Below are 27915 nucleotides of genomic sequence, written 5' to 3'. Positions count from 1 at the left end.
GACTGGGGCTCCTAGACTCTACTACAAGACATAAGGAAAAAAAACCTGCCAAGTCTTCTCAGGTAGGTTTCAATGCATTTATTAAATTCTTACAAAACAGAATACAAAATTCTGGCATCAACAGTTGTTACAAAGGAAAACTTCGATTGAGCTGTATCAGTTCACCTGGTACATACAATAAAGTGCTTGTTTTTTTTTAATTTTTGTTTTTATTTTTATTTTTTACTTTAGTTTTTATTTTTAAACCAGCCCCTGGCTCGAGGCATCCATTGTACAAACCAACAGTGCGTTAAGGTGATTTTATGTCAAACCCAGCTTTGGCAGTCTTCATCAATTGTAAAGTGGAGAAAGCCTTTTCTCCCGTATTGATAAAAAAAGTCAGATTCACAGTAAAAAAGTTTCTAACCAGTTCTAAATTGAGTTAATTGACTGAAGGAGGACCAAGGGGGGAATAAGCAAAATATATATTTTTTAAATTTCCTGCTAAAACTCGCAAGAAACTTTTTGAAAAGAAAAAAAAAATGTCTCCAAGACAGATGCTTTATGATGGGGAAAAAGGCTTTTTAAAAAAAATAAAGGAGGAAAACATGAGTTTAAAAAAAGGACTTTGGCAAGACAGGGTTAAAACTGGGCACAGAACCATTTAAGTGCTAGAGAAAGATTCTGAGCAAGCATTGTCTTTGGAAACAAAAAAACAAGGGAAAGTAACTAGTGGGGAGGTGGGATGTGGGCCCAATCCTGGGCACTAGCATTAGCATATCTTCTGTCTTAAGATCTACAGACCAAGGGCCACATTTTTCAAAAGACCCGAGCACCCGTCTCCCACTTAGACGCCCTCAATGGAGCCCTCTGCTCCCACTGAATAATGGCAGCTACTTGAGGCCAAATACTATAAAGTCTGATCATGCAGGTGCCTAAGTGAAGCTGAATTCTCAGCCCAAGTGTGCAAGGCATTTCACAATCCCGTCCACACTGCCCTGTGCACTTCCCCAGTGCAAGTGTGCAAGGCATTTCACAATCCCATCCACACACTGCCCTGTGCACTTCCTCAGCGCAAGTGTGCTTCTTAAAGGCAACCTAGAAAGGAAAGAGTAACTGGGCTGCCTATTTGATTCTTAAACAGCATGAGAGAATTTCTTCCAAAGAGTTCCCCCCCCTTCATTAGCAGTCCGGGGTCTTGTCTACAGATTTTCCTGGAAGACTTTGGCTGATGGGAGAACTGCTAACATTGCGACAGATGCGCCATGCCAGCAAAACACAGTGAATCATATTTTGACTGACTTTTAGACACCAAGTGAAACCGGTGTGGCTTTAAAAACAAACTGCTGGGCAAACCATCGGAAAAGCTCCCCTGATAATCAATGGAGTGAGGCTGTCCTCTCTTTAAGGGGGTAAATTTTCAGAGGCACAGACAGGAGATGGGAGCCTAATAGCTCTCAAAGTGCCATCTGTGACTCTTAACATCTCCCCCAAGAGAAGAAAAAGCTCACAAAACATGTAAGCAGGCAGATCGTCAGCAAGTGTAAACTGCCAGATCTGACCCCAGCTGAGGATCTGTTCCAAGATCCTCAACTAGTCCTCCAGCAAAACCAGGCAACCCCAGGCCTGCATCCCTGATTTTTCTGAGGACAGAAGACCCCAGACCTTCTTTACCCATCAAAGCAGCAAAGAAAGGTCAACCCAGTTCACTTGCCTTTGTAGGCCGCCTTTCAGCAGAGGAAAAAACGTTTCATGGGTGGGAAGCAGGGAAAGTTTGCCAACAAAATCATGGAAAACCAAAACATCCCCCCCCTTGCAAATCCCATCCCATGTTTTGTTTTTTTTTAAAAAAGGCTGCAACCTGCAGCATTACAATAGCTTTCACAATACCAGCTCGAGGCATCGCATACTGTACATCATTCAAGTATTTCTTAATATAAGACAACAAGGAATTATCTACAACTGATAAAAACAAAATAAGCTATAAAAGGTAACAATGTACAATCAAGATAATGGATTTTTTTTAAAGGAGGTCTTGAGGAGTATTGCAGCCTGTTTTTCGAGGTACAGTACCCCCTTGCTTCCAATACAGTGCTCCCCCATATTCTCCTTGCCACCCTGGAGTTCTGCAGTCAAGGGAAGCAAGTGCCGATCATCGTAAGCAAGCAGATGTGTGGATTTGTTTCCCTTACAGATGAAGTGAAATTACGTCTGCAGAACAGGGTAGGGAACAGTTATAGCTTACATGCCCCTGCCTTCCCAAAGCATCATCGAGAGCCCAACACCCAATCATCAGCGAACGCCTGATGCTATTCACAATCGCCTCCCTGAAATAAACAAAACATATATTGCATAGTATTGCTGTCAGCAGTCTTGGGGGGCGGGGACCCCAGAACAGCCTCTGTCTGAGAATGGATCAGGCTTACCCCAAAATTCAGGGGAGGCAGGCTGGACTCCCAACTCAAAGGGTTCCAAAAACCTCCAGCTGCGCCTATGTGATAAGTCTGAGGTGGCTTTGAAAATATAAAGCTTGATGCATCCAGTGAGAGAGAAAGGGAGACCAGTAATTTGCGGGGGGCACATTTCCCTCCGTCTTGACATACTCAGACAAACACGCCGGCCTTGTTTAAGAGAGGAGCTTCAGGGAAGGCGGAATGAAGCCACTGAGTTCACCTCACTCTCAGTTTCACACCGGCACAGCTACACGGAGCTCGGGGGTGCTACTCTTCATCTGCACCACTGTCAAGGGCAGGCAAATCCAGCCCAATATTCCACAGGGAGATGCGGGGTTTTGATCTGCAAAGCAGCTGGGCGTGCGCAAGCCCCAGGGTGCCCCCCATCTAAGAGTCCGTGCTTCTGAAAGATCAGGCCCATAACACTCATTGTTTCCAAGAGGAAAGCGAGGAAAAGGGAAGGCGCTACACGCCGGGCTGGATCAGGAAACTAGATAAGAGACGTCAGAACAAATGGAAGCACGAGATACCCCACGGGCAAGGAGGGTTGTTGCTGCTCACCTAGGACCTCTGCCACAGCACCGACAGACTCGTCCTGATTGCTCAGCCTCTGCTTGGGAAGGCTCGTGTCAGAATTCAACTCAGAAAAACCACTTCTACGGAACCTCCGGAAGGCGTAGTCAAACCACACACGCTCCCCTCCCGTTCAGACCTCCCAGAGAGGCCCTGCAGTCTGACTGAACCTGCTCCCCTGCAAGCTTCTCAACCCAAAAACCCAACTTCCACAAGCCTCCCTCAAAGACTAACATTAAAGCTCCTCCTCCTCTAGTCCACCTCTGCTTTGGCATGAAGACGCAGAAACCCACCTCAGGTATACCCCCTGGGGGAGCGCTCTGCCCATCCAACGCCAGAGGCTGGATTTCCTGATCGCACCTCGAAGAAGAATCTCCTCCCTCTTGAGGGGGAGCCTTGGGAAGATCCGCATTTAAAAATAAATGAAATACGCCATGGAACCCCTTAAGCGAGACAGATCCCACGGAAACAACACTCCTTTTCACTTGCTTCTGCCTCCCAGCGACAGAGCTGCTTTCCAGGAGTCAGCAAAACTGAAAACCATTTCAGATCCTCTCCCTGAATGGTCAGTTCGTTGCCCTAGGACAGAAAGCTCACTGAAAGCAAGAACGAGTTTTTCCTTTTTAAAAGCACCAGATTATTTCCAAGGCAGGGGATTTGCCAGCCCCAGTCTGCAAGGACAGGAGCTTAGAGTCGTTCCTGCTGTTTACCGGGAACCCAGCTGCTCGTGTGATTTCACAAAACTGGCAGCTAGTCACTGGGGCGGAGACCCCCTTCACACGCACGCACACGCTCACTCACCCACGCTTCAGAAGAGGCTTGGATCCTGCTCCATGGCAAAGCCCTTACAGACTTTCATAGGACAGGACCAGCCCTATCACGCAGAGTTAGGAAGTAACTCTGAATGGGAACGTTTCAAAAACCCGGGAACACTGGGGGAGATCCCACCCATCCCCACCTCCGCTCCCCCATATCCAAGCTATACCTGGCACATCATCTAACCCTAGGAAGCACCATGCCAGTACAGCTCAGTTCCCCGTCCGAGTCCGAAGGACAGAACCTAGGGGAACGAAGGAAGACACTTCTCAACGTCCTATTCAAGCAGGGTTTGTTTTAGCAAAGCACGACGAGGCTGTTTAAAGAAAAATAAAAACCCTAAAGTGGTTTAAATAGCTTATCTTGGAGCAGGGAGCTGAGTTTCAATCCAAACCAGGGAGATTCAACTGCCCTCATGAGCACAGCTCTCCTCTCTTCTAGCCAGAAACCCATCTGCCAGCACCACAGTCTCTCTCTCCAGGTGAGGCGCAGAACGCCCCCCACTTCCATAGACTTCAGCGGGAGCAGAGGGCACGAAGCTTCCAGGACCAGGGGCACCTGCGTTGACAATGACACCCCCTTCCGAATTCCCACGGAATTCCCCATGCCCCAACACCAAGCCCTGGCATTCGACAAAGAGCCAATTTCCAAACGGCGCTTCAACCAAACTCTCCCTCAATCCTGCCATGTTCCACTGCATTTTGGAGTCCCTCTGGCAAGGGAAGCGTTGGGAGGGATGGGGGTTCAGGACTATTGTCTCCCTCCCCACCCCCTTTTTTCGGAGAGGTGCGATGCCTGGACACGTGATCTTTTAAACACCTTATCTTAGATCAGCCAATTCCAGCTCCGGAATGATTTTTTTTTTTCCTTCAGTTTTTTGTTTGTTTTTTTTAAAAAGCTCCCTGCGGTTGACTCGTCTCAGCCCCAATTCAAAGAAAAACCCTCAGCTCGTTAGGAAAAATAAATGTTAAAATGCTACTTTTTGTTGTTAAAAAGACAACCGAGGGTCCTTTTTTTTGTTTTTGTTTTTTTTGTTTTTTTCACAGTATGAAATGAGCTGAAGTTGTAAAAGCGTCGCTTGTACAAATAGTCCTTTGGTGTAGGAAAAAAAAATAAAATAAAAAAATAAAAATAAAAAGTCAAGAAAAAAAAGAGTTCATACGTCGTCTGTTAAAATGTCCTTAAATGTGCCCTGGGTGAAGGAACCTCACACTTGATTTAATACCTTTTAAAAAAAAAAAGTTTTTAAACCGAAACAAAACAAAGGAACTTACAAGATCAGTGAAACCTTGGAAACCAGCCAATAGGACAGAGTCCTGATCTTGTTAGCTAGCTAACAACGGTATTTAAAAAAAAAAAAAAAAAAAGACGACGCCCGTATACAGCACATACATATGTACAGGGAGTGGGTGGGGGGGGCCACGGCAGGTGGGCGATCACGCGTGATCGCCCACCAGGACTAACGGAGCGACGAGGTGCTGGCTCACAGCCCCCGCCTTTGTCATGCTGCTCTTCTGCCTCCGTTTGGCCAGCCTGGATTCCGAAGGGGGTGACAGCTGCATGGAGCATGAGGTAGCTTTGATTATGATTGGTCGCGTCTCCTCCTCCTCCTCCTCCTCATCTTCGTCGTGCTGCATCAGCTGACGGTTGACAGCGATGGCTTCGGCGGCGAAGGAGGTGAGTTCTTTGGCACTGCTGTTCCTAGAGGGGAGACAGGCCAAGGTCAGCGAGCAGGGGCTGGACAGGTGGCATGAGACACCCACCCTCAGAGCAGCAGCTGCTCGAAGGAGGTCTCCCATTCCCATCATCGCTCCTTGAACCAAGGCAGAGATTCATGAGTGGGAAACACAAGCTTAAATCAGTGTTCAAGGTGCACGGAGAACCACAGCAGTGACCTAGCACCCCCACGGACGTCCTGACCCAGCATGCACCGGGTCCAGCGTTTGATCCCCAGAGAACCCATTCCAGGTCTGTCTCCACAACCGGCCTGAAGTTCTGAGTAGGTACCCGAACAGGATGGCTCAAAGACACCCCAATGTCTTGTTCTCCTGCAGCTGGTTAGGACTTGGGACTGCCACATGGGAGAGCCTGCTTCAAATTCTGGGTCTAGATGCCCCACCTCACCAGGCCAGCAGGGGCTACAAGTGCCAGGGAGGTGACAGGGCAATGGGGCAAGCTTTCCAGGAGAGCGAGTGGAGTCCCCTGGTCCACACCAAGGCCTCTCTAGTCTCCCTCGGCTGAGTGGACGGGAGAGTCAGCGCTCCTGGGAGACAGGCAGAGGACTTCCAGCACCCCGTGTTGCAGGTGTCACCAATGCACTCTGGCTTTGGATTGTCAGGTCTGCAAGATCTGCTAGCCGATGAGCAAATCGTGTTACTATGGAGAGGGCTGCACCAACTACCGCAAAAGCTGCTGGGACACCACCTCTCTCTCTGCAGCAGCCCCACCCCCCGCGCGTACACAGCCAGGGTGCAGGAGAACGGACTCTCACCTCTGTAAGATGATGGGGGTTGGAAGCGTGTTGTCTGGAGCACACTGGAACAGAACAGAAGCAAGATTTAGAGTCGAGTGGCAAAGCTCCTCTCTCAGGAGCAGATATAGGACCTGCCCTCAACACCCATGAAACTACCTCCCAGTAGAAGTGGTGGGTGTCCGAGTGGAAGGAGGCCCCAGTGGGAAGGGTGAGCTGGGATTGCGGGAAACCTGGGCTCAATTACTGCTCTGCCAGAGACTTCCTAGGTGACCTTGGACACGTCACTAGGAGTCACGGTGGATCCAGGCCTTAGTGGCTTCGTGCCTCAGTTTCCCAATCTGTACAATGGGGATAATAGCACTGCCCTACCTCCCAGAAGAAATACATTAAAAATTGTGAGGTGCTCCAATACGCCAGCAATGAGGGCCAGATAACTACCCAAGACCGATAAATCCTGCATCAATGGCTCTGTGAGACTCCAGCTTCTTTCTTTAGGGACAGACAGTTGAGTGGTTAGAGCACAGGGCTAGAGGTCAGGAGACCCAGGTTCTAGTGTGGTTCTGCCAGGGACCCTGGGCAAAACATTTCTCCTTTCCCTATGCCTCACTTTACCTAGCTGTGAAATGGGAATAAACCATCCCTGTCTCAGGGTGGGGCGGCGCAGGGGGAAATCACGAAGCTCAGCTGTTTGTCAAGTACTGTGAGAACCCCAGGTGGGAGGCTCAGTAGAAGTGCTAAGGAGGATTGTAATGCTGGTTTAAGGGCACTTCTCTCTCTAGCAGTTTGAGCCTCCAGAGAAGTTAGTTTTTAATGCCATTTTCTCTTCTCTCATGTCACTCAGTCTGGGCCCAACCCCCGGGCCTCACATGGCCAGTGCTTCCTAGCTGTGTTACGCAGCTGTGCCAAGAACCCACACAATCCATTCCAGAATCCTGTGAAGTTAGAAGATCTGCAGCTCAGGAGACAATGAGAAGGGTGAGCAAACGTCTTCAGAGCAGTACTCACCCCCTGCACCCAAGGATGCTCGAGGACCTGGGCCGCGCTGAGCCGTTTCTTGGCATCTCTAACCAGCAGCTTGGAAATTAGATCTTTGGCTCCAAAAGAAATGTGGGCCCAGTCCTTATCAGGAAATTCATACTTCCCTTCCTGGATACTCTCAAAGAGCATGTTCTGGAAGGGAAGAGGCACCCGAGCAAAGTTTATTTTTAGAGAAGTAAAAGCGATCCTCAGTGCAATCTGATTAGACCTAGGAGGCAGCTCCTCCCAAGGCGAGTGGGAGGCTTGAAGCTAAGCAGAGAATCTCCAACCTTCATAGAATCTCAGGGTTGGAAGGGACCTCAGGAGGTCATCTAGTCCGGCCCCCTGCTCAAAGCAGGACCAATCCCCACAGATTTTTGCCCCAGATCCCTAAATGGCCCCCTCTAGGATTGAACTCACAACCCTGGATTTAGCAGGCCAATGCTCAAACCACTGAGCTATCCCGCTCCCTCTCAGCCCTACCAGCTGCATTCTCTGTGTGCAGGGAAAGCTGATGTCAGATATCCAGCAAAGTTGCTCTCCATGGCCAGCAAGAATTAGTTGCCAGAGAGCGGGTTCTTTAACCAGAGGTCAAACCATTGCACCGGAAGCCACATGGGGTGACTTCAAGTGGCAGTTTCAGCCGGGGGCTAGCATGCTGAAGGAGGTGGGCTGTGCAGTGTGTGAGGCTGGGCCAGACAGGATAACGGCCCTACCACTGCTGCTAGCTAAGAAAGAGCTCCTTTCACACAAGGGCCAGGCTGCCAGGCAGAGGGGCTGGCTCACCTGACAGGCATGGCACGCCTCACCGCGGTCCCAGCCGCAGTCGGTGCCACAGTGCCCCACAAAGGGCGGGTAGCCGCTCAGCATGATGTACAGGATGACGCCCAGGCTCCACAGGTCGCAACGCTTGTCATAGATGGAAGCCTCCTCGTTGAAGGCCTCCACCACCTCGGGAGCCATGTACTCGGCAGAGCCGCACTGCGGAGAGGGAGAGCAGGGCAGGGTTACTCAGAGCTGGGCCGCAGGCAATCGGACCTCAAGAATCCAGCACTGATCCGATGAGATGCCTCGGAGGGGAGGGGAAGACGACGCTACAGGTCATCGCAAATGCTCAGTCCCCTGCTATCATGAGACACGGGTAAACCAAGACACCAGATCCAACTCTCACCCTGAAGGTTCGGCTCCAAATATTACAATCCACGACCAGCCCGGGCCCAAATGTGGAGGCAGAACCTCTACAAAGGAGGCCGTGCCAGAGCGTAGAGCCTGGGTCTGATGGGCATCACTAAGTCGTTCATGCCCCATCACTGAACCCCTAGGGTGCGATCAGCAGCGTCTGCAGGTATGAACCAGCAGAGTAGCAACCCCAGTAGGTTCGCCGGTCAATGGTGCAGCAACTCCCCTTGCTACAGCTGGCTCCAAACCCTGTCATCAGTGGACAAGTTGCCTGAGCACCAAATTCACCCAGATATAAACACAGACTGAACCTAAATCTGAGCTGGCAATGAAGCGAGGCCCGAGTGGGCAGCATTGCTCCTGCCAGAAGGGACCTGGAAAAGACAAAGGAATAGCCATGCCAGAGGCAAGGAGCAGAAGCAACAACCTGAAGCTGCACCACCCTGTCCTCAGCCGAGATGACGCAGCGAAGAGATTTGCTCATAGGAGAGACAGAAGGCCAAGCAGCACCAGCTCCCAGGGTCTGCAAACATCTCTGCCACGCAATGGGATCCTACGCCAGTTATAGCAGCGGGAGTCAGGTGGAAAAGCACAGCTGCTCCCAGGACTCGAATACAGCATCTCACCCCCTCTTGCCAGCTGCCATCTTCTTCCCCTGAACTGCCAATCTCACTCTTTGTAAGGGTGAGTCTCTAGCTCCGATGCTTACGAAGAAAACCTCCGAAGAGGCGACTGGGTGGTGGCGGATGCAGCAACGGCACTGGAAAGTGCAACGTGCCCCTGTCCACCCAAGCTCCACCAGCAGGGAGCGCTGGAACCACACTGTCTCAAGCCCGGCTCGGGAAGGCAGGCCGAGCAACGTCTGCACCTCGCCTCAGGAGGGCAGGGCTTATTTTGTGGGCCGAGCTTACAGAACCACTACACCCCCCACAGGTCAGCCCATGCCTGCCCCCCTGTCCATATTCAGAGTGGGAGGAGGTAGAGGAGATGAGAAGTTATTTAAATAACTGACTGGAGCTTCTAGGATTTTCTGCCCAGGGCTCTTGAGATCAGGCTCCCAGACATAACCCAGCGGTTCAAGCCAGGCTAACTATGCACAACAGTCCCTCTGGGAAATTTTTCCCAAGTGTTGCTTTGGCAGGAGCTGATGACCACAAGCTATAAGCAGACCCATTTTCCCTGGAAGGGCTGCACACAGCCACCTTACAAGCATCCCCCAAGGTCCTAACATGCCACTGAAGAGCAGCGAGGAACCAGACACGACTCCAGGTGAGCCAAAGGGAACGACGCACACGGTAAAGACACCCAGGTGTCCCTGCAGGAGAGGCTGTGCAGAGACAGATCAGTTACATCCCTGGCTGTCCTCTAGCTAATCAGCAGTGTCTAATCGTTGGAGAAAAGCAATTTTCTATAAGTCTCCCCTCCCGTATCTAGATATTTAGCTGCTTAATAAATACTTCGCTCTCATGTAGCACTTTTCGTGACCAGACTGCAAAGTGCTTTAACAAAAGAGGTTAGCATCATAAGCCCCATTTTACTAATGGGGGAAACTGAGGCACAGAGGGGTTAGAAGTGACATGTCCAAGGAGCAGGCCAGTGACAGAGCCAGGAACAGATTCCCAAGATTCCTGAATCCCAGTCTACTGCTCAGCCCATCAGACCACACGGCCTCTCCGCACATATGCCACCGTCCCGTCACTACAGTGTGAGATCCTCGCCTTCCTTGTACATTTGCTAGCAGAGGTAAGTGTCTTCCTGCGTTGCAGCCAGGGAAACTGCAGCACCAGAGGGGAAGCTACTTGCCCCAGAGAGGCCCTGGCAGGGCTGGGAAATCAAAGCCAGCGCTCTCAAGCCCCAACTCAGTGGCTCAACCTCAAGACGATCCTGCCTCCTCCACTCAAATCCGTTTACATGTGTTAGTCTGGATGAAGTCACAGGATGGACCCAGAATGCTTTAGTCCCAGCTCTACCCTTGACGGGCACTAGATTGATAGCACACGACTGCCTAATATAGGGACCAAAAAAGTTTGGGGACATTTTCCTCCCCCCCCAAATCTGGTCTGCGCCCTCCCTGGGATCCACGGCCAGGAGCAGGGCTGGGTGGTGCTGCCTCCCCGCCCCCCGAATATTCCTCCGTGCCCCCCCCAGGGGGCCTGCCCCCCAGTTTGGGGACCACTGTTCTAATAGACGTTACAGCGCCTCTCGTCCGACCACACCCCACCCAGCCCTTTCCTTCCACTGGGCAGGTTTCCCTCTGAACTCGGCACGTTCGTTTGATACAGGCTCCTTCCCTCTTTGCTACAGTGAAGGGTCCTGGGGGGGGAAGGTTCTGCCCCCCCATTCTTCCTGGAAACAGGAGCAGCAGGGCTGGAACTGAATGCCTGGTGCCCCTTACGCAAGAATCAGACTTGAAGGCTAGGAAAAGATCCCTCCCTATTGAATTCTCCACTCTGTCTCCCTGAAGCTGGTTTTGAACCTCCGCTTCCAGAAAAGGCAGCAAACCTGGTGCAGTGCCTTGGGCCCCACAGCCAGCTTGATCCACCCTCCAGGGCACTAGAGGTAATCAGGGAAATGCACCATATTGGGGGGAGTGGGGGGAGAGGAGAGGAGAAGCTGCTGTTTGGAAAACACCCCCCCCCCCATCTCCTGTCCCAAAGGAGGGGGAATCCTGCTCCACCTGTTACACCAACGGCCCCCCAGATGTGAACAGCCAAAAACTGGCTGAGCCACACACACACCCAGGCTGATCCCCGGGAGAAGAGAATAATGGACATCAGAATTCAAGGCCCTGCATTCAGTGAGCTAGCCAAGGGAAGGCAGGAGTTAAACAGCTGATGTAACCAGAGCCACAGATGTCTCCAAGGTCCCTTCCCCCTCCCGTCTGGGGCTTTCCAGCCCCAGCTCACGTGATAGATCAGCCCACACAGGCCTTGTGGGGGAGGGAAACAACCCCACAGCCATCAGATAATCGCTTATAATGAGAGGCGAGCAGCAGAACAGCTGATGGGGGGAGGGAGGGGAGAACCCTTCTGCAAGCTGAGAACCCCAGGCAGGGCTGGTGCCCACCCCTCTCCTCTCCCCCCAACAGCATAGCAAACAGAAAGCAGAACTTTGTCACCAAGAAGCCCCAGCTGGAGTTGTAAGCCGCACTGGGGTGCAAGGTGCAAAGCAGAGCTGCCCCAGAGATAAACACCCGGGCGGGGCGGGGCAGGGCAGACAGGCTGGGAGTCTCCCTGGAGGGCGGGCGGGTTCGGCATCTCGCCAGATTCCCACCCCCACCCAGCGTTCCCAGGCCAGCAGGGAGCAGCGCTCCGAGGCTCAGGAGATGTTCCCGATGCCACCATTGCATCAGCCGCAGCGCTGCCCTCCTGGAGCACGTGTGAACCCAAACTGACCTCGATGCCAGTAAACAAGGGCGTGGGGCTCTGCCCAACCCCATGTGCCAGGCAGTCCTTGCCTCCCAGAACCAGGCAGCGTTTGTCTGGGTGAGCCAGAGCCCTGCCCCCCGCAGGGGTTCTGGCAGCTGCAGGACGGGCTCGTCGGACCCTTTCTGCAGAGGGGGGACTGTTCGGGGGGTGGAATTCTCTGGCCCAGCTCACGCTAGATCATAATAGTCCCTCCTGGCCTTAATCTTGGCAGCAGGGAGAAAAGGAAGTCTATGCGCCAAAGCCCCCACGCCCATGAAAAGCAGGGCAGGGAGTCCTCACGCCCCAGCCTTGAAAGTAGGAGGAGGTGCTGAAATCTAAAGCACTGGGCCCAACTACCTCCCAGGTCCCCACCCCAGTGCAACCAATGCTGCAAGTCAGAGACTTGCGTCCCCCTCCACCCCATCCTGTTCCCAGCCACATCTCGCCTGACCCACTTCTGTAAGCGTCCGCCAGAGAACGGCAGATCCCGCCCAAGCCGCTCTGGCTCCTTCCCGGCAGCCAATAGGGCCAGCTGTTGCTAAGGCTAGATTTTTACCTTCTCCTCGGCACTGGCTTGGCAGTGCGCCACCCCCCTCCCCGTTTGAAAGCAAGCCGGGCATGCTAAAAACGCATTATGTAACCCTTTCTCCAATGCACTCCCCTCTCCGAGAGGAATGAATAATGCATGAGCCTCTCAAGGACAGGCGCTCAGGAGAGCAGCGCCAGGCGTGCGGCAGACAGCTGGTTTTCTGAGTGCCCCGTCCCCAAAGGGGGCAGAGACCAGTGTATGCAACACACACTCCCCGACTCTGCCCAGCGCTTTACTCTCTCCAGTCATCCACTCACGGCCTCTGGTTTCCTAATGCTCCCCCCTTTCCGCAGGGCACGTTCCCTGCTCCCTTCGAAGGCCCTTTGCCTAGAGAGACCCAACGTCAGGGTTGTCTACTTCAGGAATCCCCCAGTGCCCAGGGACAGCTGTTCTGCCTCCCTCAGCCGCAGCCTTCCCAGCGTGCCTGGCTGTGCCTACACTTCTCAGGCTCCCTGCCTGATTACAACCCCCTGTTTCTATTCTGGGTGGAAACCAGGAATGCCCCTGAGCTGGTGCCAGGGTAGTTAAGGGGGCCAGAGTTGCAAACGGAGCCTTACTGAAAAGTCCAACAGCGACTAAAAACAACAGATTATGGACACTGGTGCCAGAGCAGAGGCAACGGCAGAAGTCGAGCTGGTGCTCCAAGCAGAGCAGGGAGCCAAGCAGGCAGCATCTGTAGATAGACGTCTAGCCCTGGTGGCCAGGACTCCTGCCACAAATGCACAACGCTGGTCATCTTCCCAGACGTCTACAAGCAGCCTTAGACTCCCACAAGCCGGCCAGTAGCTAGCCAGTCAATGGTTCAAGGCATCTCTCTCCTTGACAGTCCCATCCTCCCTACAAAAGCCAACTCAGTCACCCCCTCACACATTAACGAGGGGGCGGAAATACTTACAGGTGTGAGCAGCTCGGGGGTGGAGATAGGGGAACAATCGCCATTTAATTTGATGCCACTTCCCAGGTCAAAGTCACAGATCTTCACAGGGGAAACCTAGGACAGGACAGACGAGCCAAAGGAGTCAATCACTTAATTGGACTGCAACACGTCTGACGTTCACCGTGCAAGGCCAGAGGCGACCTGGAGATCCCCACACACACGCTAGACATGTCCACATGCATCACCCCAGCAATCTCCCCCCCGGGAGTCACTTCTTAGCAAATTGAAATCTGCCCTCCACCCATCTGCAATACAAAGGAGGTTATCAGCAGCAAAACTCTGCCCAGTCAGCCAGCCAGCCGGCCCCCCAGCTCGGAGCGGATTTCCTCCTCTGGCTGGCCTGCTCCTGGGGGGGCAGGCCCCTTCCGAGAACCTGCATGCAAAGGGTTAACATCACAGCCTAGCTGCCCGCTCCCACCTCGTGCTACCTCCTTCCCACCAGTGCCCTCCCCACACAAGCAGGGCCCGGGCTCCCCAAGAGCCCAGACCCATATCCCAGCAAGAGGCCGACCCACCCGCTGGAGAGGAGCTCCCCTCCTCCAAGGCCACCCCAGCTCCTGCCAAGCCAGGGAGCACAAGAGTGGAGCGTCTCTGGACGTGCTGCTAGCCAGGCCGCCTGCCACTCACCTGGTCGGGACTCTCACAGAGAATATTTTCTGGTTTTAAATCCCTGTGCGCTATACCTGTTAAAAACAACAAGAAACCCCAGAGTCAACAGGGGCTGCTGCTTTCCTGGCTTTTCTGCAGCCCAGGGCTGGCAGGGTGGGAGGAGACCCGGCCACTAGGGGAGCCAGCCCCCCCAGCAGCAGGCCCGATCCACCCTGCTACGGGACGCTCTGGGAAGCCCAACGGCGAAAGAGGCACTTGGGCCCGAGACACCCTGCGTGCTCTGGTGTGGCCCATCACCACATCTGTCTGGGGACGGGAGCGCCTAGGAACCTGGGGAACGGGCTACGCAGAGCCCCCACCCCGCTCTCTTAGCGCCTCCACACAGTCCTCCCGGAGAGTCTCTGGTGGCCGAGGAGTGGCGCTGGGCATGAATTCTCAGGCCTTAGGCTCATGGACTCTCCCAATGCAAGGAGGAATAAGAACCCCTCCCCGGCCCCGCAGCCCAGGCCAGTGCCCGGCCTTCGCTCCTCACCTTTGTTGTGCAGGAAGTTAAGGGCACTGGCAATGTCTTGCACCACCACACTGGCCTCTAGTTCGTTGAAGTGGCGCCTCCTGTGGATGTGGGTCAGGATGGAGCCTAGGGGAGAGGAGACGGCAGCTGTTAGCAGGGCCTCATCTGCACGTTTCTCCTTCAGCACCCCCCCACCTCCCCACACACACAGGCAGAGACGTGCTGTGCTGGCTCCAGAGCGCCTCCCCGCCAGAGCGTTCGGGAAGCTGGGACCAGGGATTCTGCAGGCCAAGAGCCAGCAGAGAGACTCTGGAGGGAATTGCGCGCTGCTGAATGGGGATGGACTACGACGGGACCCATCCTTGCTGAGCTGTGAGCTTCCCAGCTGGTGGAAGGGGTCTCCATCAGGCCTTGCGGGGGAGCCTAGATCAGTGGATATCAGCCAGGGGTCTGTAGGGGGCCACGAGCAGGTTTCAGGGGAGCCACCAAGCAGGGTCAGTGTTAGACTTGCTGGAGCCCAGGGCAGAAAGCTGAAGCCTCGCCAGTGTGGGGCTGAAGCCCAGGGCTCCCAGCCCTGCCATCTGAGGCTGAAGCCGAAGCCTGAGCAACTTTGTGGGGCCTCCTGTGGCACGGGGCCCCAGGCAATTGCCCTGCTTGCTACCCCCTGATGCCGGCCCTAAAGGTTGAGAGCCCCTGGCCTAGATAACACAGCCCCCGCCCCGCCAGCCAGAGGTGAACAATGCCATGAAAGCGGAAGGAGGCGGCAGAGGGCCTGCAGGGATATTTACCTCCTCGCATCTTCTCAAACACCAGGTAGAATCTATCTTCCTCCTCAAAGAACTCAATCAGCTCCAGGACGTTCCTGTAACGAGAGCGACGGGGGAAGTCAGATCAGCTCTGCCCTCTTGTCTCACAAGGCTCCCCCTCCAGCCAGCCGCAGGGCCCTCCCAGTGCTGGCTCCTCCACGCCACGAGCACGCATGGGTGTGCAGACGTGGGACAGGCGCCAAGTAGAACTGGGTTTCAGTTATTGGAACCAGAAGGCCCCTGGGCCCACAGCTGGTTTCCCAGCATTCCAGGGGATCTTTTCTCAGTGCCCCGCTTAACGACTTCGCTATACCACAGCCCTAATTATTAGCAGATGCTTCCCTTGGCCAACACGCCGCTATCGAGAAAGAGCATCGCTCAGCTTTTTATCCAGGGAGCTGGCCTTGCTATTCTGCCCAGTGAGCCTAAACTCTCCACAAAGGCAATAAACACCCCACCCTGCCCCCAGCCTACAAGGGGGAGGAGTCCTTCCGAGTCATCTCCAGCAGGTCACTGGGGGGTCAGCCCAGCTGAAAAGAGATCTATCCTCATTGCTATGGAAGGGTTTTAACTCACACAGCTAAGGTGGGAGCAAGCACATCTTCCCACCTTTACCCTGGATTGCAAAGAGACTTGGGGTGGCAAATCTTGGCCGTATGCTAAAGTGATGCCCGCTCACCCACCCAGCCACAGAGATCCCAAGAATCAGTACGGCTCAGGCCTAGCAGGGAGCTCCCCCCAGTACCTGTGTCCCTGGCACTGGTAGAGCATCTCCACCTCCCTGAATACCCGGCTCCGGATGTGTCCAAGGCTCTTCTCAATTATCTGAAACAGAAATAGGGAGAGGAGTTTGGAAACTGACCATGGCCCCGTACGCTGCTCAAGGAGGGGGGGGCCTTGGACCCCCCCAAAGTCCCAGGGATGGGATCTAGTAGGAATGATGCCGGAGCTCAGGTCCCAAACTGGACTGCTGCAGCGTCCTAGCTACATAAGCCAAAACACAGCCCTAGAGCAGGTAACAAGCAAAACGTCACCCTGTCCACACGATCCCAGAGCCCTGCCTTTGTCAATCCTCAGCAGATCAGATTTCAGATCCGCCATTGTCCCAGGGACCAAGCCAGGCAGCCTGGCTCCATTCAGAGATCCCTGAAGGGGTTAACCAGCTGCAGAGAGGGCTGCTTTCCTTCCCCCACCCCTCAGGGAGGTGACAGCATTAGCCATGCCAGCTTTTCCTCCACGCCCTTAGGGGATGCTCTCATTCCAGGGGGACAGGCATAATGCACCAAGCAAAACAGAGGCCCATGCAGACTTCAAAAGCCGGGCCCTGGGGTTTGGCTGCAGAGATAAGAGCCCCCTCCCCGCCAGGCTCTGTGGGGAGAGAGCTTGTACAAAGACAGCCAATTAGACAAGATAAGCAGGGCCACAGGCTGGCATCAGCCACAGCAGAGTAAATCCGGCGTAAGCACTGATTGCAGTTGAGTCACTCTGGATTTACACCAGTAGAGCAGAGGTCAGACTGCAGCCTCCTGCAAAGGCGGCTCAGGGCAGGGAGTTCTAAGAAGAGACCAAGACAGCATAGGGGGCAGAGTGCAGGGCTGGCAGTCAGGACTCCTAGGTCCTCTGCCACCAATTTGCTGCATGACTTCAGGCAAGTCACTTCCCGCTCAGTGCCTCAGTTTCCCCATGGGTGACATGGGGGATTCTACCTCCCGGACCCCCAGCACAGGGCCTGAGGCTCAGGTGTTTGTAAAGTGCTTTGAGATCCTCACCCTGATGAATACAGTACAGGGCAGTTCCATGCCATGCCGCTGGCTTTGGCTCATGGAATGGCCTCAGACTTCCCAGAAGGGCTTCTCCCCTTTGCTTTATTGTAGCAAAAAAACATCGGTGTCTGAAATCGAGGGTCTGATTTCTGGGCCGATACACACGGCCCTTGTTGCTCTGCTGAGGCAGGAGGCGTGCCAAGCTGCTGGAGAAGGGCAGCATTGTTCCCCTCCCATGGGCAGCTTGGCCAGCGGCCCCCTGTACAAGCAAAGACGCTCCCCAGAGACTGCAGCTCTCAAACATCCAACAGCTGCTCTCCTCCAAAGCCAACACTTCCTTTTTCAGAAGGTCGTGACCCTGCGCCCCCGCCCCCAACCCCTCACAGCCCCCCCTCCACACAGGCACCCAGCCACGGCCTATCACTTCCGCGCAGATGCCAGCACGCCGCAGTCGCGACGCCTGATGCCAAGGAACCAATCGCTACGCAGTGCAAAGGGGCACCGGCCAGCCCTTCTCCGGTCTGTGCAGCTGAAGCAGCAGCAGCAAGCCAACAGGCTGGGTCTGTGCCAGCTTTGCACACTGCCATAGAGCGGCCCTCTCTCCCAGGAGTCCCGCAGAGAATCGCTGCGTTAATCTGAGCCCTGACAGGTTTAGTCTGGAGTTCCAACGGCCTGGCAGGCAATCACACAGGCAGCAGGGAGGTGGCTCGCCAGGACCTGTTCTGCTTCCCACCCGCTTGCCGGGAGGCGTCGAGACGCCCAACGCACAAAGGAGTCTAACCATCCCACTAGCATAATCCTTCCCACTCATCTGTCCTCCCCAGGTGCTTTGGGAGCACTAATTTACCCTCCCAGATTTCCCTGCCAGGTAGGGAATCAACCCCACATCAGAGGAGGAACCAGAAGGGAAGAGACCTGCCCTAGGTCACACGGTCTGTGGCAGAGCCAAGAGAAGAAGCCAGGTCTCATGATCCCTAGCCCTGCACCTTAATTATAAGGCCGCCTTTTCCCCCCTGGGGTTGACAAGCTGAGCGATGTCAAAAGGCAGTGAGCCCATCTCTGTTTGGGGGTGGAGGATCTAGTCTCACACGGACTTCTTGTTTAAGTTGGACCACATCTATGATCTTCAGCAGCATCTGTTCAGGATCAGGGTCACCACTGAGCCCTGCGTTTTTATTCATGGCTGAGTAAAGATCCGACTGCACTGCCCTCCCATAAGCAGGACGGCCCTGGGCATGCATCCAAGGGACAAACCCTCAGCAGTTTACAGGGACCGCTCATTGGTCTGGGGTGGGATCTCCTACACTAAGTGAGCCAGTCTTCTCAAGAACTTCCTTTCCCCGGCTATCTACGGAGGATCCCTTTTTATCGCGCTTAGCCGCAGCTACTCCGATTTGCTCAGTTACTACAGAGCCGTCTCCCCTCCCCTCGGCACACAGTGCTGCCGCCTGCTCTGCAGAGTCCAGTGCCAATGCTGGCCCATTCAGGCCATTTGATGAGCCCCCGGCTGGCTCAGAGCCTTCTGTCTCTTGGGAGGCTAATGGCAGAAGCCCATCAAAGCAGGCCAAGCAGAACCAGCCCAATTGTGTTAGGCACCGAAGTCCAGTCTGGCTCCTTCTCTCACCAACAGCCCACGGCAAGTTTGGGGTGGATGGAGAGTTTAAAGCCTTAGCCACCTCCCTCTGCCCTCTCCTCCCGCTTCTAGGATGAAGGGTGAGGCGAGTCTCCCAGCCTCATTAGGATGCGTATCACAGTAGCGCCGATAGGTCCCTACAGAGATCAGAGCTCCAACGTGCCAAGCGCCCAGACAGCGCCTGCTCTCGAGAGCACGCCATCTCAAGGGACAGGACACATTAAGGGTGGGAGTGGAAATCAAGGTCAAAGGAGGGAAGTGATCGCCAGAGCCAGGAACAGAACCCCGCTCTCCCCAGTGCCAGCCCGGTGCCCTACCCACTCGACCACATGGCCTCTCAGAGCCCATACCTTCACGGCGTACTCCTTGTTGGTGATGAGGTTGATGCAGGACTGGACTCTAGCATGGGCGCCTTCCCCGAGCACCTCCTCCTGCAGCTGGTAGACATCTGTGGGGAGCAGAATTGACCTTGCTTCAGTACAGTTTGTTTTTTTGGTTTCTGGGGGTGGGGAGGTCTGCAGAAGTCAGCTCCAGCCCTGGTGCTCGGTGCAGAGCCCGAGATGTGCCCAGATGGGGCACAATGTCCTTGCCACACATCCCAGCTGCTGCTTCAGTTCCTGGCTAGTGATCAAATGATACCGCGCTTTGCACCTCAGGTGAGTCTGCACAGCTGGATCGGGTCTGATCTGGGGCAGGTGGGAAGTTCATTAAACTAAGTGCCTGCTTGAGCAGGAGGTTCCCAGGATTTCGATGGCAAACAGCACCCCCCTGAATTGCCAGCAGGACCCCCCCCCCGGCCCATGAATTCCTGCACCTCTCACCTTCAAACCTCCCAGAAAAGCTGTCCGTGGCTCTGCATCGTTTCTTCTTCTTGTTCCTTTTCTTGGTATCGGGGATATCAATGGGCTGACTTGAAGGCATGTCTGTCCCAAAGCAAAGCCATGCAGAAAGCATTAACACCACACCAGCGTCCACACAGCGCAGCCCTCGTCTCCTGTATATGCCCTCTGGATTCAGGTATGGGTTAGCCACACACGACCCGATATAGCGTCCTTGATTTACACTCTATACGATCAGACGTGACCCTAGTTCCCAGGTGCCTTCACCGCAAAGCGGACAAGGCAAGGATACGAGAGAACAGTTCAGGGACTGAGCAGAGAGGTTTGGGGAGAGGAACCCTGAAGGACGTGAGATTTACTGGGAAGGAAAGTGGGCTCCTAGCAAACAGCAGGAGATGAGGCCTAAGCCTGGGACAGATTTTGGAAGGTGTGTCAATCTTCCAGACACGCGTCTGAGCTAATAAGCAGCCCCGTTGGCTTCAGGGAGGCTACACACATCACGTGCTTAAAGTCATGCACGTGCTTAAAGTACTGCCCTGCATCAGAGCTGCTGAGGACGGCATTTCTACCACCAGCAGCCGCCACCAACCTGGCATCTGAAGGCTGTTTTCAAGAGGGAGGAGGGTGCATTTTCGTGGTCATTTTCCCCGAGGGAGGGTGGAGGGGAGAATGGGGAGAAGGAACCAACATTCAACAGTCTTCACCCCTCCCCAACCCGGGTATTAAAAAGTCAGGCGCAGTCTGCAGAGCTCACCAGGGCGGGCCGGGCACTCAAAGTTGAAGACAGAATCCAGGTGACTTGACTGGGAGAATTCCAGGTCGAATGGGTTCTGGCCCTGGAGGTTCAGAACAGAGGAGAACAGGGTGAGTCACACATGAACACGCTGGTAGCCGCTGAGGGTCTCCACGCCACTTATCCTAGGCCTCGACATCCCGCTCTGCTGCCCTGGAATATCTTCTTCCCAGCCTGTCAGCCAGCTAACACCAATCCCACGGAGCCGGTTGTGGCTCCACCAGCCAGGCCTAGGTCCCCGCTAAGGGAATCCCACCAACACACCTCGCTGCATACTAGGAATCGCAGTCACACAAAGTCCCCTTTGCCTCCACCCCGGACTAGCTCATTTTTATACCCTTACACGCAGACCTAGAGAAAAAAACCTCCTCAGAAATAGCCTTCCCAGAGACAGTGGCTAGCTTGCGGGAGGGACAACTTAATACCCAACACCAACTAACCGGAGCTGCAACATACACAGGGTCAGCCCCACAGGGTCCCCGACAATTGAGATGGGTCAAAATTACACTCGTTTCTGGAACAGAGAATGGGCCCTTCAAGGAGAGCATTCCCGCATAGCTGGCAGTCTCTGCTCATTAAGATGAACCCGAGCAGAAAGCTGTCTCCCTGTCCCTCACTACCTGGCTCGAACGCAGAAGCCCAGGCAGGATGGAAGCCCAGTCCCTGGCTCCTGTGGTGGAGTGACTCCGGATCGTTGGAAGCGGGAGAAGGAGCTGTCTGGCACGCCCAGCAGGTCACTTGTTTGAGGGGAGGCTCTGGAGTCCTGGTTAGGCCAGTCAATCCAGGGCTTGGCGATACGGAAAGGGGATGGCAGCAGTTTGGACCAAACTAGAGAGAAGAAATTCCCACTTCTCCCCCAAGCTGTGGTAAGAACAAAGCCAGCTGCTCCCACCTTGGATTGGCAGAGGCCGCTAACACCACAGCCATCTCCATGGTCGTCATCCAGGATGTCAACATGCTTTACATTCAGCCTCAACAGTTTTCTACCCACTTTACAGAGGGGTAAACTGAGGCACGGATTCCATTGCCCACTCGCCCCAGGGTCAGACAGCAAGTGAGCAGCAGAGCCAGGACCAAGTCCCTGGCGCGAGTGGGTGTTTCATGTAGCGACAGCCTCGATGCCAGTAAGAAGGTGCAAAAATAGAGCATGACTGGTATGCCACATGACCCTGACCTGCCATCAGCTCCCAGGTGAGCAGGGGCTGGCACTGCAACTATGCCAGAGATGCAGGAATACACATTTCTAAAGGGATCGCCAGGTGAAGCAACATGGGCTGATTGCAACATCCCACTGCCAGGACCAGCTGCAGGCTGGGCGGTTCCTTCTCCCTCAGCAACATTCCCCTGGGGCCTGCTCATTCATGACTCACCTCCTCAGAGGGAGGGACCCATTATTCACCTGCTGCCGGAGAGCTGGGGCCAGCCAGCCCAGCCGGGGCCATCCCCAAGCACTCCCCCAGGACGGTTCCCCCCTAGTCTCTAGCACAGGGTGGGGGAAGGGAATACGCACGAGTGTGCAGGGCACGGGATGGTGCCGGGTGGCAGCTGTACTGGGGTCACTCAGAGCAGAGGGAGGTTTGCACGAAGCATGGGATTGGGCGCTGGAGAGGCCTACACGTGCCTGAGAACACTTTGCTACTGCTCCTAATGCAACCTGCAGCGAGGAGCTCTGGGTGGGACTAAGGGGATGTCTACACAGCAATCACCTGCGAGGGGGAAGGGTCCCAGAGCCGGCACTGACGTCTACACCCTATTTTACAGCCCCGCAGCCTAAGTAAGCCGACACGGGCCAGCGGTGAGGGTTTAATTCCTGCGTAGAACACCCTGAGACATCAGTACAGCCACTGAACCCTGGGGACAAACTGGCCCAGACTAGTTGAATACTTGAGCTGGCAAGTCACGGGCAGGTGCAGATGCAGAAAGGGGACAGGGCCCTGGGTCACTGTGCTAGCATTGTGCTTTCAGAGACCTGGATGCCACTCTCATTTTAGCTCCCAAAGCAACAAAAATTGGTCCAGATGCAACCAGGAGGTGGGGACAGGCAGCACGGCCTGCTGGGCTGGGACTTAGGATACGGGTTCTATTCCCAGCTCTACCAGTTGCCTGCTGGGTGGCCTTGAGCAAGTCACATCACCTCTCTGTGCCTCAACTGCCCCATCTGTAAAATGGGGATGATGATACTGCCCTCCTTTGAAAAGTGCTTGGATATTACCAATGATAAGTGCTGTACATGAGCGTGGCATCAGTACTTGTTCCCCATCACTGAACTCACGCAGACTTTGGCATGACTGGCAGGGCAGAGTGTTCAGGGGTGGGGTTAGAGGTCACCAGTGAAATGCACTGCTAGCACTAGAAAAGGCACATGTGCAGTGCGGACAACCAGCCTTGGGTCTTCATCTGGGAGATCCAACTAGGTCCAGAATAGCCAAGCAGGCTGCTGCCTTGAATTAGGGGACAGCCGATATTGGGGCTTATTTTCCCTTCTATATCTGACTCATTGGGGAGTGAGAGGGGAGAATAAGTGAGGGAAATCACATCACCACTCTGTGCCTCAGTTTCCCTAAATGTAACATGGAGATAAGACTCAGCTCCCTGCATGGGAAGCACTAAGGAAGAAGAAAGTGTTATAAGCTGAAGATCCAGGACACTCCCCTCCCCGCAAGAGAGCTCATTAACCAAAGTACAAGCCTTCCCCCTGTTATGAAATGTGTTTGGGTGGAGGTGGAATTCTCCCTGAATTAAAAACAAACCACATACGCCCCACTGCCATGCCTGCTAGGAAGCGAGCCAGGAGGAAGGCCGTATCAGATGAACAGCTGCCCCTGCAGCCAATCAGCAGGGCTTGGCACAAGCTTCCCTAACGGCTAGAAACAGCTAGAAAGCGCGTGTTTACTTTGTCTCCTGGTGGAAGGCCAGCCCAATTGCATTCAGCAGCGCGGCCCGAGAGGGGACGATTCAGCACCCCTAGAATCCGGGACACTTTGCAGGCAAGAATCTGCAGGAGATCATGCGTCTTTTTAGCTATAAGCAGAGCTCCTGGGTTTCTCAGTGAAAGAATCAACATTTTGCAGGGACAGCACCTCCAAAGGAGCCCATTTTTACTGTGCCCCTTATTACCCAGAGCCAGCAGCTTTCTAATCATTAGGAGAGACTCTGCAGCAAAGGCATGCTGAACACCGGGGTCTCTGGAATTTCTCTCTGTTCTAGAGAGCATCTCCCTTTCGTCTCCTTTTGCAAGGCTCCTTTCTTCCCCACGCGATTTTCCTTTTCCACTTTTGTGACCAACCCACTAACTCCACATCCTCTCCCATTTTTTACCCAGCAACAGGTTTATTATGGAATGAGGCGGTTACGTAACAGCACCCCCACCACGAGACAAAACAGAAGTTACGTCACCCTGCAATGGGCACTGCTCCAGGAGCCAGTAATGCACAGGAGAGGTAGGAGGGGAAAAAAACAAACCCCCCCAACAAATCACCCAATGCCCCGAGTGCTGAGCGCCCTCTACAGCATGACTCGAGGGTCGCTCAGCATCTGGCAGGATGGGGCCTTAAATCTGAAAGCAGGAGACGGTCGAACAAATGAGACCATTCATGGAGCCTTTCAATTCCCTACGCCAGCTGCCATATCCTGAATCCACAACATGCTGACACATACAAGAGAACTAGGCTGTTAAGGAAGCCCTTCTGGCCGGTTCAGTGCAAGGGGCTAATTCTGTTTTAATCAGCGCTATTTAGAGAGATTTAGCCCCAAGATAAAAGCCACTGCTGGCCTAAAAACCTTAAACCAAGATTAGGTGCCAGTTGGAGTAAGTTATTTATTTGGGGGAAAGTTCTCTGGCCTGCGTTCAGACTACGTGATCACGATGGTCCCTTCTGGCCAGGGAATCTGACAAAAACCTCACAAATAGAGAGCGACCTCCAGAAATAGGGAGTCACACACACAGAAGACATTTACCACAGGGAAAAAAAATCCCACTAAACCCAAATCCTCCTTATGGGCCCTGATCCGAGAGAGAACTGAAGACACAGCAAGAAAAAGGACGCTCGTAACTTGGTGTTGGAGGAGTCAGGGAGGGTTCAGTCATAACTGGGAGCCTCGCAGGGGAGGAGGAGGAGCCCTGTTTCATAGCAGGCTGCCTCCTGCCTGCCAGGCCTGGGACCTGGCGCAGTCCAGTGCGCAGCCATGGAACGATCCCATGAGGCTGCAGTGAACAGGCTCCCAGGGACATTCATGGTGGATTTCAGAAAGCTGGGTGGCAGGATCCCAAGAGCATCCCCTTGGGTGTCCCACCAGTGCCAAAGAGGTTTCTTCCATGTAAATGCACTGGAGGCCCATGCAAAACACACTGAAGTCAGCAGGATGGGGGGGTAACAGCAATATTCGGTCCATCCTGCTAACTCTTCTGAGGTAGAAGCTTGCACAACACCAAGACTTACATCAGCTCCCAGCAGAGCACCCTTCCAGGCTGCTACATCGTGGCCGTGCCATTGACAACAACTACTACTGGTTCAAAACCCCAGCTGTGAGAGAGAAATTTATTCCACCATTTTTCAAACCCTCAGTCCCGCATTGAGAGTCAGACCCAGGGCAGACATGGACCTAACAGAGGCATCTGGTGAAATCCCTCCCCCCAATCAGGTCAATAACCCACATCCTGGAAGCCAGGTATCTATACCACACTCATCAAATCCCCAAATCGAGGCCAAGCACTTCCAACAGGAAATCTCCTCCTAGATGTTTTTCTCTTTCTTCCCATCCCCTTTATCCTGAGTATGTAGCAGGAGCTTTTTTTATTTTAATATTATGATCAGGAGTTTATTAAGGCAGATTTGCAAAACCACTGAATGAATTTAGGAGACGGCAACCCACTGACTCTCAATGGGACCTGTGCACCAAAATGCCTTCAGTGCTTTCAAAACATCTCTAACCCTCATTTTCAGATAACGAGAAGGACTTGTATTTCCTTTGGGTGGTTTTTGGGGTAGCAGAAGTCATGTGATGGTTGCAACACTAACAAGGAAGTTCGCCCATTGTGGATAGGTGACGCAATACACTGATTTCAAGTTACTGAGCTGTTGGGACGAGGTAGCTATTCCGGGCCTCAATCAGCCAATGCTTAGTGACCTCTTGGCAGGGTCCCAGAGCTCCAAACGTCTACACTACAATTTTACAGCCCCTCAGCCCCAGCCCATCAAGCCTGGGCCAGCTGCGGGTGTTTAATTGCTGTGTAGACATAACCACTGAGGCCTGATTGGCAGAGCTACTGGAGCACCAGAGATCAACTCTTTGCACCTCCTGCAAATCAGCCCATTGTTTGACATATATTTCTCCATATGGAGAAACATTCCAGTTTAGTCATTTGTTCCTTAAATCAGCAAGAATCTAAGATTAAAAATCCTTTGAGCTAACAATTAACATGCAAGCCGTTCACTACCTCACTGGTTATTTGTATATTAATGTCTCTGCTGTTCTTTTAAGCTGTAAAAGCACCACATGCTCTATCTTATTACCTAAAGAACTAGTCTCAGTAAGAGAGACAAAAATAGGATTGCCCCTAGCCAGTTTCTAATACTCCAAGGGTTCCCATCTACTATTGGTTCCAGACTCCCAGAGGTGCAGCATGCATTTTTTGTACAAGACAAATTTCCTCTTGATTTCCAAGGATCCACACCCGAATTGCAAATTCATTTCCACAATTTACAGTCACACCATGACAAACTAAAAACGAAAATAATTTCCAACTTTGATGTAAACAAACCAAAAATCAATTGACAAGTCAATTAAAAAAACAACAACAAAAACAGAGGCGCAACTGCAAAGCAAAAGAAAACTAAGGTTTACCTTGAAAGAACGATGGAAACCTTTGATTTCTGTTTTCTTCTGCACCATTTTGTTGAGATTTTTTGACCAAAAAAAGTGGGGAAGGAAAAAAATCGGAATAAAAAAAGATGGTGGGAAAAAAAAGTAAATTGGGAAAACAGGAGAGCTAGTTCTGATTGGCTGGATGGAGACCCTAGAGGAAAAGGGAAAAGATATAGGGATTGTTAGACAGCTTCTGGGGAGCGTGTACATCCGGTGACATTTTTAATCAAGGAGACTGCACAGATGCATTTTAATGCTGGATGAATGGCCTGCCCTCGCCCTGTAAAGCCATTAATTCTCCAGCACCTCAATCTTGCATATACAAATCAAGATTATTTTCAAAGCAATAGCCGTAACTTCTACTTCCCCAGCACATAAAACCTGAACCAAAACAAAGCCCCCAGGGTGCTCCCCGCCAGCTGATCCATGCAAAAACAAACCCCAGTCCCAGGCAGAGCAAGCTGCAATGCGAATAACCCCCCCCCCCCACCTCATCAGACCCCTTCCCCCCTCCCCAACTCCCAGGAGCCAGGTCAATAAAACTCCCCAGTTTTTGGTTCTAAATGAGAAGCGAGAGGGGAAGCTTCTGGCATTGCAAGATCTGAAACCTTTGCGCGTCCATGCACCGCAGTGACAACAAAGAGAATGACTCTGATCAAGCACTATTTGGGGACAGGGCAAACTGCACCCTTGGGTGCTGCGGGGGGGGGGTCCTCTGGGCTACAAACAACCCCGAGCCCCCAATCCTCCTCGCTAGAGGAGAAGTGGGTTTTGCAGCACACACGAGTCAGCTGCAGCTCATCGATCCACCTTCTTGGGCGGGGGGGGGGGGGGGGAGAGACTCTCACCTCAATGGAAAACCCACACACACACCCCCAATGTCTCTCCAAGGAGGAGATAATAAGGGTTTGATCTCCCCGAAAAACAGCCACACACACTCCCCCCGCGGGCGCACCCCCCCCCCAACCAGCTTCAACTCCGAGCCCACTAGTGGGGTCAGCCCCCCCCCTTGAAATCCATACAAGAAAAGCGGCAATGCCCCCACCACGAAGGTCTCTCCCTTTGCAACGGCAGCTGCTTTCGGGGGTCACAGCGCTTCGCCCCCAGATCAGCGGGGGGAGGGGGGATTTGCACCCACACCCCCCGGTCCCTACACGGATCCAGGGGCTTCCATTGCAACCCCACTCCCCCGCAGGCGTCTTGCTTGGGGGAGTCGCTGTCCCCCCGGGACCCCCATTCCCTGCACGCCACTCCCCCCCCCCGGGTCCCCCCATGCCCGGCACTCCGCCGCCCCCCCCCCGGGTCCACCCCAATGCCCTGCACTCCGCCGCCCCCCCCCGGGACCCCCCATGCCCGGCACTCCGCCGCCCCCCCCCCGGGTCCACCCCAATGCCCTGCACTCCGCCGCCCCCCCGGGTCCCCCAATGCCCGGCACTCCGCCGCCCCCCCCCCGGGTCCACCCCAATGCCCTGCACTCCGCCCCCCCCGGGACCCCCCCATGCCCGGCACTCCGCCCCCCCCCGGGACCCCCCCATGCCCGGCACTCCGCCCCCCCCGGGACCCCCCCATGCCCGGCACTCCGCCCCCCCGCTCAGTCCTTACCGAGCCCGGGCTCCGCAGTGCTGCCGCCACTGCTGATGGTACACACGGCCCGGGCCGCTGGCGCTGCAAGG

General features: G+C 54.0%; 1 protein-coding gene across 1 annotated transcript; it reads right to left on the bottom strand.

Annotated features, from left to right (window-relative positions):
* Window positions 1-63: 63 nt before the first annotated feature.
* MKNK2 (MAPK interacting serine/threonine kinase 2) lies at window positions 64-27915 on the bottom strand. The gene is made up of 14 exons (XM_044998361.1): window positions 27845-27915; window positions 26222-26393; window positions 20339-20420; window positions 19567-19668; window positions 19096-19193; window positions 16095-16174; window positions 15332-15405; window positions 14565-14669; window positions 14051-14106; window positions 13382-13477; window positions 8098-8292; window positions 7300-7464; window positions 6313-6356; window positions 64-5522 (listed from the first exon to the last, which is right to left on the bottom strand). The coding sequence occupies exons 2-14, from the start codon at window positions 26267-26269 to the stop codon at window positions 5258-5260; spliced, it is 1410 nt and encodes a 469-aa protein (XP_044854296.1). The 5' UTR covers window positions 26270-26393; window positions 27845-27915; the 3' UTR covers window positions 64-5257.

This window comes from Mauremys mutica, chromosome 24 (genome assembly GCF_020497125.1).
Source record: "Mauremys mutica isolate MM-2020 ecotype Southern chromosome 24, ASM2049712v1, whole genome shotgun sequence".
Classification (NCBI taxonomy): Eukaryota; Metazoa; Chordata; order Testudines; family Geoemydidae; genus Mauremys; species Mauremys mutica.
The sequence above is the reverse complement of the archived record's forward strand: the minus strand, read 5'-3'. Positions and strand labels throughout refer to the sequence as shown.

Bases quoted from the DNA above. Each gene is read 5' to 3' on its own strand.
- MKNK2 (XM_044998361.1), bottom strand. From the start codon at position 26,269: ATGGTGCAGAAGAAAACAGAAATCAAAGGTTTCCATCGTTCTTTCAAG. The intron at 19,669-20,338 runs GTGAGCTCTGCA...GCTTTGGGACAG, and splicing joins TGAGTGCCCGGCCCGCCCTG to ACATGCCTTCAAGTCAGCCC. The intron at 14,670-15,331 runs GTAAATATCCCT...CCTCTCCCCTAG, and splicing joins GTTTGAGAAGATGCGAGGAG to GCTCCATCCTGACCCACATC.